Source organism: Oryzias melastigma, linkage group LG16, assembly GCF_002922805.2.
Source record: "Oryzias melastigma strain HK-1 linkage group LG16, ASM292280v2, whole genome shotgun sequence".
NCBI classification, from domain to species: domain Eukaryota; kingdom Metazoa; phylum Chordata; class Actinopteri; order Beloniformes; family Adrianichthyidae; genus Oryzias; species Oryzias melastigma.
In genome coordinates this window covers 4395733-4406208 of record NC_050527.1, presented here as the reverse complement: position 1 = coordinate 4406208, position 10476 = coordinate 4395733, and the positions used below count along the sequence as shown (strand labels likewise).

Here is a 10476-nt window from a genome sequence, read left to right as displayed (position 1 = left end):
GTATTCTTAATTCATGCATGCATAATTCTTGATTTGTGCATGATTTTGGATTTGTGCGTTTGTAATTCTTGATTTGTAACTCAATATATTTTGTGCAAAAGTAAAAATATTGCAAAATAAAAATAAAAAATACGAAATACAATTTACACATGCACAAATTTAAATTACAACGGCTTGAAGCTAATTACACCCAAAAATCTTTAAAAAGTATGCACGAATCACCTCTTAAGTACACACATTAGTTACGCACAAATCTTTTGTGAGACGTCTCACAAATTCGTCTGTGGATAATGCTTTTACATACTACTAGAATGCTCATTCATCATAGTTTCTTTGTCAGCCGTTTTAAACTTCAATTGTGAATAATATCTGGTAAAACTGGACATTTCCTACTTTCTTAAAAAAATATATTCCCGGGGGGTGTTTGTGGTGCTGTGGTCTGAGTACCCCCCACCCCCTCAGCTGCATTGAGATGACCTTATGTGACACAGGAAGTCTCTTATTTTGAAAGGAAGTCATTAGAACTTTTATCAAAAGTTATGAAATATTTAATATTTTGAAAGAAATGCATTTTTTATTTATGTTTTTATGCTAAAAACAATAGTTAATTTATATGTATCATAAATAGCATAAATATAAATCAGACATTGTGTCTCCTGCTGGGTTGTGTTCACCAAAAAATCAACTCAAATGGTTCTATAAGTGTTGAAGTTGCAGACCCCTGGGTTAGGCTAACATGTTTTTTGATCACACTTTAGTGGTGGAAGAGTCCACAATTAGGGTCCAACTTTACTTTCCTAAAAAGTAATTTGAGAAATTTATAGTTACACTCATGAAAGCTGGGAAATCATTGACACCATCTGTTTTGCATTGTATTAATTAGTGGAATAAAAAAAAAAGACCAATCTGATCATTGTGTCAGTAGTGTTAGCATTTATACAGTGCTGAAGAAAGTTGTACATAGTAAAATATATTCATTTATGTTCAAAGACCACACAGTTTTTACAATTTTTTGTCATATATTTATTTGTTCATAAGATTTTCAGTAAAACACAACAAACATTTGTGAAAGTTTCCAACTGTTATCATAAGTCAGTGTTTATCTTAGGCTATAGTTCAATGAAAACTGCTCAGGGCTCAGTAAGCCACATCGTTTAAAAATCTATCCCCATGAACACCATATTTATATCAGGAAAATCATTCAGCATCAAGTGTCTGATGAATCACAGTGAAAAAAAAAATTGCGTAACATCCCTTTCTAATCGATCTTACATAAATGAAAAAGTAACAAGCTAAGGTTATGTGTGGAGAAGCTTAAGAATTTTTCTCCCATACATCATTTACAAATTAAAAATACCCTTTCACTTCTATTTAAAAATGTTTTCAAAATTTGAAACAACTGGCCACAAATTTATGGCTAAAAAGAAACTAACTTCTTATGTAAATGACTCTTATTCTAGTTTTATGCTTTCCATTTCGCAGTTGATACAAATCTATTAACTGATTATCTAAAAAAAAAAAAAAAAAATTATCCACCTTCTTATCAATATCATTTTTCTTTTATGTCAGTGTTTGTTGTTCCTGATAGAAGGATCTTTTAATATTGCAATTAAACCATACAAATTCCAGACTGAATTGATTTAATCACCTTATTCTTTAATCATATAAAAAGTGAAAAACATCCACATTAAGGCGCCAGAATCATCAGGACAAGGAGGAAGATGATGGTGACAGAGGGTATCATGTCAGGCGAGTGGCAAAAGATGCTGCAGCAGAAGAAAGAGAAAAATAATCATTTATTTATTTGTTGCATCCATCTGTCTATCTTTTGGACCACATCTTATAACTTCATATTGTTCACATCTGTGAAATGAATTTTGGTTTGCCTTAATATGTAGCTAACATGAAGTAGAAAAATAATGCCAATTTATGTCATTGTTGTTACAACATAACACTGTTGCTACCTTGTCATCTGTCCTACTGGTTTTCAAAGCTTTTCACAAAATCAGTTTAATTCAAGCATGCATTCTTAATCCCTAAAAGGCTGTTAGAAATTGAATTTGAATTCTTTAGAGATTATGCTTTTTATTACTGCGGTAAGTAAAAAATCTGTAGAACTCAGTGCCTTAGGAAACCTAAAAGAACCTTTAAAACAGTTTGCTATGGAAAACTCTGAATAATTGTTTTATAAGGTTTTTGACGCTGTCACAAAATTATCTTCAGCCCCGTGAAATTTTCTGTAACTTGGAACAACAGCTATAAAGAAAAAAAAGTAAAATGAGATAAGATGGTAGGTTACCTGTCGTCATCCCTATCTGGCCGACTTGGTGAAGTTGATGAATATTCAGTTGTGTTGTGGACAAATGATCCATTGGTGACTGGTGGCCTAGTCATGGGGAATTTAGTTCTTGGTGTGGTCCTGTAGAATTTACAACATCATAAAATGAGTTGGAATAAATTATAATAGTTATTTTTTAAATAAAACTCAAAGGAACTTTTAACATACAGTGTTAAATATATATTGTGTTCAACCAAATAACCAAAGATTCAGTTAAATTCATGGATGCTTGCTTACTCCCAAAAGGATGTTGATGCGGTCACATTTAAATTATTAAGATTTCAGTTTAAGTCAGACATGTTTTCTTAATCCCCAAAGGTGTGTATGGAGTTGTGGTCATAATTTGAATTCTTTACAGATAATGCATTTTAAAGCTGTGGGCAGCATATATTTGCAGCACTCAGTGCTTTAGCAATTCCACAGGTGACCTTTGGTTAAAAACACTACTTTGTGGTAGTTGGGTTAAAAAGGGTACACTTAAGGTTTTTTATAATAGCTCAATATTATCTGACTTTGAACTAAAAGTTAAAATTAGAGTAAAATAAAAGAAAAAGGTAAGTTACCTGTCATCAACTTCATCAGTAGGATTTGGTGAACTTGAGGAAAGTTTAGTTGTGTTATGTACAAATGGTCCATTGGTGGGTGGAGGTGTAGTCATGGGGAATGGAGTTCCCGGTGTTGTCCTGCAGAATTTATAGAACAGCATTGTTAGATAAAATGAAATACAAACACAATAGTCAGAAATTTGTTTTAAAATCATACTCAAATGAGTTGTTAACATCCAAGGGTGGCACAATGATAAAACTAGAAGTGTCAAACTATTGCATTAATTGCAATTATATAATTACAGACATTTTAGTGCATTATTGTTTTTTAAATTTGCATTAATCTCTTCCTTCCCAGAAGCCTGTTCATTTCTTACAATGCACACTTGGAAGAGCATTTTCCTGCTTTTACCATGGTCATTTACAGAATAGATAAATATTAAACCAACTCATTAAGTTAAAATATTGCTTTTAAAATCGACCAATTACATTATTTACAGGTCGCAATGAATTAATCGCCCCAAAAGTTTAAATCCCAGGCAGCACTAGATAAAACTACACTTTTTCAATCAAATGTTCAAAGAGTCAGTTCAATTCATGCATGCTTGCTTAATCCCAATAGGGCTTACTGGAGTTGTGGCCACCTTTCAATCACTTACTGATAATGATTTTAACATTATTCATGGCATTCAGAACTCATGGCTTTAGCAAATCCAAAGGCGCCTTTTGCTCAAATTGAGTTTTAGTGACAGAAAAAAAATTAATATTTGGTGATAATTGCCATATACAATTCTCACCTTTTTTGAGAGAGACCTTATTATTTGCAACACTGGCCCTGTGGGATAAATACTTGAATATGGCATTAATACAAGCTAAGGTAGCTAGCTTTTAGCTTTTGCAAATCTGCAACGTATGCCCTGAGAGGGTTAATTGTGTTTAAAAGGGCATACTTGAGGTTTTCCATAATACCACATTGTCTTCAGCCCACTAATAATATTTATGACTTTGAAACTTAACTTACAAGTAGAGTAAAATAAGAGAACATGATAGGTTACCCATCATGAACTTCATCAGTAGGATTTGGTGAAGTTAAGGGGTTTCTAGTGGTCTTGTGTACCAATGGTCCACTGGTTCCTGGAGGAGCAGTCATGGGAAATGTAGTACTTGATGTTGTCCTGCATAATTTACAGCAATGTTAGGTAACAGCAACTAAATAACGACAAGCATATAATTGTTTTAAAATCATACTCAAATGCATTTCTTACACCCAAAGTTGGCACAATGATAAAACTACACTTTATTTAACCAAATGTCCCAAAACTCAGCTTAGGTCATCTGTGCCTTCTTAATCTCCAAAGGGGTGTGTAAAGTTCTGGTCACATTTTGAATTTCCTACAAATAATGCTTTTTACAGCTGGGGGCATCACATATCAGTAGTCCTTAGTGCCTTAGCAAATCCAAAGGCACATTTTGCTCAAATTAAGTTTTAGTGACAGAATTTTTTTTTTTAATATTTGTTAAAAAATTTCATATACAATTCTCACCTTTTTTGAGAGAGACCTTATCATTTGCAACACTGACCCTGCGTGATAAAGACTTGAATATGGTATTAATAGAAGCTAAGGTAGCTAGCTTTTAGCTTTTGCAAATCTGCAATGTATGCCCTGAGAGGGTTAATTGTGTTTAAAAGGGCATACTTGAGGTTTTCCAAAATACCACATTGTCTTCAGCCCACTAATAATATTTATGACTTTGAAACTTAACTTACAAGTAGAGTAAAATAAGAGAAAATGATAGGTTACCCGTCATGAACTTCATCAGTAGGATTTGGTGAAGTTAAGGGGTTTTTAGTGGTCTTGTGTTCAAATGGTCCACTGGTTCCTGGAGGAGCAGTCATGGGAAATGTAGTACTTGATGTTGTCCTGCATAATTTACAACAATGTTAGGTAACAGCAACTAAATAATGACAAGCATATGATTGTTTTAAAATCATACTCAAATGCATTTCTTACACCCAAAGTTGCACAATGATAAAACTACACTTTATTTAACCAAATGTCCCAAAACTCATTTTAGGTCATCTGTGTTTGCTTAATCTCCAAAGGGGTGTGTAGAGTTCTGGTCACATTTTGAATTTCTTACAGATAATGCTTATCTGTAGTCCTTAGTGCCTTAGCAAATCCAAAGGCACCTTTGCTGAAATCACTGCTTTTGATTAATTTTGTTTAACCCTCGTGCTCTCTTATGGGGTCCAGATGACCCCACCCTTACATTGAGGCATTAGCCCTTCCATGTCAAAGGTGGACAAGACCTTATGTCTGTCATTGGACACCAGTAAAGATTGACAATCATTGAAAAAAAAAGTTCAGCGCACTGTCTTCTGGGGTCCAGATGACCCCACTTTAAATGTAAACAAGCCTGGGAGAGCGGAAGGGTTACAAGGGTATACGTGAGGTTTTTCATAAAAGCACAAAATTATCTTCATCCCACAGACATTTCTTATGATTTTAAAGCATACGTTAAAAAGAAAATCAGAAAAAATTGTAGGTTACCCATCATAAAAATTATCAGTAGGATTTGGTTGTGTTGGAGGTGTAGTCATGGGAAATGGAGTTCTTTGTGTTGTCCTGCAGAATTCAAAGCATTGTAAGACAAGAGCGACTAAATGATATTAGTTATAAACCAATTTCAAAATCATACTTAAATGTAACATCTAACAATTTTTGACTATTAAAACTACAGCCTCAAAGAGGCATTTGAAGTTGTGGTCTCATTTTTTTAATCATTTATAGACAATGGTTTTTATTTCTGTGGGCAATATATTTATAGCACTTGGTGCCTTAGAAAATCCGAAGGCGCCTTTATCTAAAAACACTGATGTTGAGCAATTGTGTTTTTAAGAAAACACTTGAGTTTTTTCACTCAGCTCCATATTTCTGTGACTTTTTTGGAATTATTTAAAAATAGAGAAATATTAGGAAAAAAATGGTAGAGTACCTGTCATCAGTAGGATTTCGTGGAGTTGAGGGAAATTTAGTTGTGCTGTGAACATATGGTCCATTGGTGGATGGAGGTGTAGTTATGGGTAATAGAGTATTTGATGTTGTCCTGCAGAATTTACAGCATTATTATTTAAGAGCAACTTAATGTTAATAGTTCAAAAACAGTTTTTAGATTACAGTCAAATGCATTTTTAACATCCAAAGTTGGCACAATGATAAAACTACACTTTATTTAAGCATATTGTCCCAAGATCCAATTCAATTTGTATGTGCTTTCTTAATCTCCAAAGGGGTGTTCAGAGTATTAGTCACATTTTAAATTCCTTACAGATAATGCTTTTTACAGCTGTGGGCATCAAATATATGTAGCGCTCAATGCCATTGCAAATCCAAAAGCGCTTTAGGCTAAAAACACTGCTTTTAACTAATTGTGTTTTTAAGGGTATACTTGAGGTTTTTCCATGACACAATATTATCTTCAGCCACTTGACATTTTCATGACTTAGAACTAAAAGTTGTAACTAGAGGAAAATTAGAGGAAAATGGTAAGTTACCTGTCATCAACTTTATCAGTAGGATTTGGTGAAGTTGAGGGATATTTAGTGGAGTTGTGTACAAATGGTCCATTGGTGGATGAAGGTGTAGTCATGGGAAATTGAGCACTTGATGTTGTCCTGCAGAATTTACAGCATTACTAGATAGGACCAACTTAATAATATTGGTTCACAAATGACTTTAAATTATACTTAAATGATTTTTTGTCATCCAAAGTTGGCACTATAATATAGCTACACTTTATTTAACATGTCCTACCATGAACATGGGCGTCCATCGTCATTGGTGGGATAAGGGGTAAAGTTTATTGGTCTTACTTGAGGACATGCAAGAGAACTTCCATTTAGTAGTGGATTGAGATCTAAGAAAAGATTAAAAACAATAAATAATGGCATAAATTAGGCGACGACATTCTTGGACAATGAGAGTGTGTTTGAGTTGTTGTTTTTGTCTCGATACAAACTAAAATAGCTGAAACTCCATTCTTATCTTTACTTCTATGTACTGTAAATTACAAATCAGAGTGAAGCTGTGATGAAAAAAATGAAACACATAAGGTATAATGCCTGACGAAGCCTGAACACGCATCAGACCCTCACCACGGAGACAGAGCCGGAGGACCAGACCCGACAGTCCCCTAATCAAAGAAAAGTAGGACCAGAGCGCACGCAAAGCCGAAACCCCCACCAAGGCAGGGACACGTTCCACCTCAAGGTGGACTGGGCCGATACAGGCTCCTTCGTTCTTCAACAGCGGAATCTGATCGCACAAACGTGTCCACCAAAGGGCCTTAGGTGAATCTATTTGTTTATGTCGATATTTAGTCTGTGGTGTAGGTACTAAGAGGGGTGCAATTAAAATCAGTGATTGCCTTCACCAATGATCCCGACCTGATTGGAAGGTTTCCATGTTAATGAATTTATTTATTTCCTCAACTGGTTGTGACTTGATTATTAATGTATTGTTTTATTGATAGATATATACGTACAAATACCAGTTTCTTGATTGATTGTTTATTAAATTATATTTTAATTGTATATTTATTTATTTTATTTTATTTTTCTTTTTGCTTCACATTGGACGGTTCAGGCCTTCGAGTTGTGCGTTAGTTTCTCATAATGCACTCTTTGTCAGGTATTATCACTTACTTAAATTAATTTTTAGTACTTTAATCTTGTTTTTTTATTTGGTTTGAGACACTTTTTCACAAAAAAAACATTTGATATTTGGTGTGAGGTGTTGATATTGGCACCAACCTCAACTGCAGCTCCAAAAGAAAGCAATATGAATGCTGATTGTCATGATAGGTTAAGTAAAGAATCAGTTCAGAGAGAAAGTTTATCTCTTACCACTTGTTTTTCTACTGGTGATGAAGTAAGTTTGTTTCACAGAAAGTAAGTCGTCTTAATTATTCAATTCAACCTTTAGCCTTATTTTCTCCTCATATTCTCTTATATATTTCTCTTCTGCTTCCTCCCAGGGTTTAAAAATACATAATTAATCAAATAGGTTAAATAAAACTATAAAATCACTTGTCTTTTCTGCAACCTTACCGCTTTAATAAACTGTGGAACAAGTTATGACTATGTTAAAAAAAAAAAAAAGTTTTTACTTTTTAAAAACATGGTAATAATTGAAATACCAACTGTTGTGATAGAGGCAAATGAAGTGAACATTTGGACTTTGTGACGAGAACTTCATTTTTAGGTTTTAAGGTGTGGTATAATAATTTTTAAACCACACCCACCTGACAATCACCTGGATTATTTTTTTTTCTTTTTAGTTAACTTAGTAAAATTGTTAACCTACCTTGAAAGTTAAGAGCAAAGACAGCACTTCCTCCTTTGAGAAACTCTCCATCTTGTGTTTTCTCCAAAATAGCAAAAGATCCGAAACCTATAAGTGGTCCACCATAGACTGCTTGATTATTCTCATCTACAAACTGCTGAGTTCCAGTCTCACGAGGGTTGTTCCACCTAGCTGTCAATGACAAACAAAATAACAGTAAATTAAGTATGAAGTTAAAAGATTTACTTTGCCTGTGCACATTTTTGATGTTCTCGTGACCTCACCAGAGGGATCATTTCCACTTGTGGTGAAACTCGACCGCTTTGACATCTGCTGCTGAATGTTGGGAGTCTGATCCAGCATTTGAAAGAATATTTGTCTTCCTAAACAAGGCCACTCTAACTGACCATCATAATCACCAGACAAGAGTTGCACGAACAGTCCAAAATATGTCTTATAAAATATAACAGCAAACCGGTAAGCATAACCCTCACTGGAGTACTGCCGTGAACTGTATATGCGGGATCCTGAGACACTAGTCTTCAGCACTCTCTCAAAGTCATCAATCTGCAGTGGTAAATGTGGACATTCAGTCTCGTACAGATTGATGTCATCAACTGAGAAGCCTCCTGTAGAAAGTCCTGCTCCTTTCTGAGCTTCAAACACCACCTGGAAGCTCTTAGACGCATTTAAGGAAACATGATGAAGCCTCCAGTGAGATGTTTGGGAACCTAATGGGAAAAAGTTTGAAATATGACTGAAGTTCCTTATATATAGATATTATAGGTGAGCTTGGAACAAGAGTTGCCAAACTGAGATAATATTTTAAAAAAAATCAAAAGTTCAGATGTTTCTTTACCAGTGATCTGCCCTATGAGGCGTCGGGTTCCTGTTGAGTCCTGTTCATTCTCAAACTCTCTGATCCAGATGTTGAGAACATCAGACTCATTTCCACTGTGGTAATAGTAGAACTGGAGACACTGGATATGACAGTCTCTTTTGGGAGTCATCCTCTGAGTTTCCAGTTGTGCTGTGTCTCCCTCCTGACCTGTGGCTGTGCTAACATGCATGAAGTAGCCTACTTCTCCACCTATAATAACAAAAACAGTGTTACAATGGATCCCACTTTCATCAATTATACTAAATGTATTTATGGAAAACATTTGTTCCTCATCAATGGCTAGTGAATTTTAGAAATGTTTTGGTTTCCTTTGCATTTTCAGACCATGCATTTTTTTTTTGTTTCACATAATACAATTTAAAGCACTTAATTTCCTCTTTTCTAAATTATGACATGTATTGTTTGTTTTTTTAATATATTGTATGTTTTCATTTTCCAGATTGCAAAATTAAACTTAAAGGGCATATACCACACTTTTTATTAAGCATTTTAGAGTAATGTATCATATATTACCTCTGGCAGGGCTGTAATGAGTATCCGAGTAGCTAGGTACTCCCAAAAATTTGAGTATAAATATTCGTGACGTCCAAGATTGCTGATTTGCAATCTATATAAATATAGTTCCGTGTAGTAATAATACAATTCTGGAACTTTTTTTTATTTGCTTTTAAAGGAACCCGGAAACTAGACAGGCCTATAAAGTTACAAATCAATCAATCAATCAAGATACTTTATTAATCCCCTGGGAGGAAATTCTTTTTTTTTTTTTTTTATCAAATGCCTGTTAGACCCTGCAGCCATTGAAAACGGAAAACAATTAGAACCATACAGTATTGTGCATTTAAAATAGAAGTGTTTTGCTGATCACTGTTAGCTTCACACAGAAAGTAGGTGTTTGTGTTAGTCGGGGGGTGATGCTAGCAGCGCAGACTCGTCCTTGAAGAGGCTGTTCTCAAATGTCTATGTCAGCTCATGTAAGCCCGCTTATTTTTATGGGTTGTGAGGGGCTGGTGCTGAGAGTTTTTAGAGTAATGTTTTTTTTGTTTTGTCTTGCTGATTCTTTCAGAGCAATTGTGCTGCTGCGTATTTTCGAACAGTGCAGCCTGTTCTCTGTCATGATTGGCTGGAGACCTTCTCAGTCATCTCCTCCCTGCCGCGTCTCCATGTGTGCAGCTCTGCTGATCTGCGTAAATCTTTGATCGAGATCAGATCTTTGGTTCTTTCTATTAAACTGGACTTATTTTTCTAAGAAGGTTTGAACTTTGAGAGTTTAAACAAGAGAGAGAAACAGAGAAACAGATTTTTTTTTTACGATTTGATTTGGACATCAGCATTTTAAGGGGTACT

The 10476-nt window shown here is 34.7% G+C and overlaps 1 protein-coding gene across 1 annotated transcript in view; it reads right to left on the bottom strand.

The window, feature by feature from the left end:
• Positions 1-897: 897 nt before the first annotated feature.
• Positions 898-10476, bottom strand: part of LOC112143793 (meprin A subunit beta) — a gene marked incomplete in the record, with an annotated part of 20208 nt that continues 10629 nt past the window's right edge. The window contains 12 exon segments of the mRNA XM_036216009.1: positions 898-1766; positions 2300-2419; positions 2902-3021; positions 3939-4058; positions 4686-4805; positions 5436-5510; positions 5881-5991; positions 6440-6559; positions 6699-6801; positions 8250-8420; positions 8513-8959; positions 9088-9318. Coding sequence (XP_036071902.1) covers positions 1688-1766; positions 2300-2419; positions 2902-3021; positions 3939-4058; positions 4686-4805; positions 5436-5510; positions 5881-5991; positions 6440-6559; positions 6699-6801; positions 8250-8420; positions 8513-8959; positions 9088-9318 — 1817 coding nt within the window.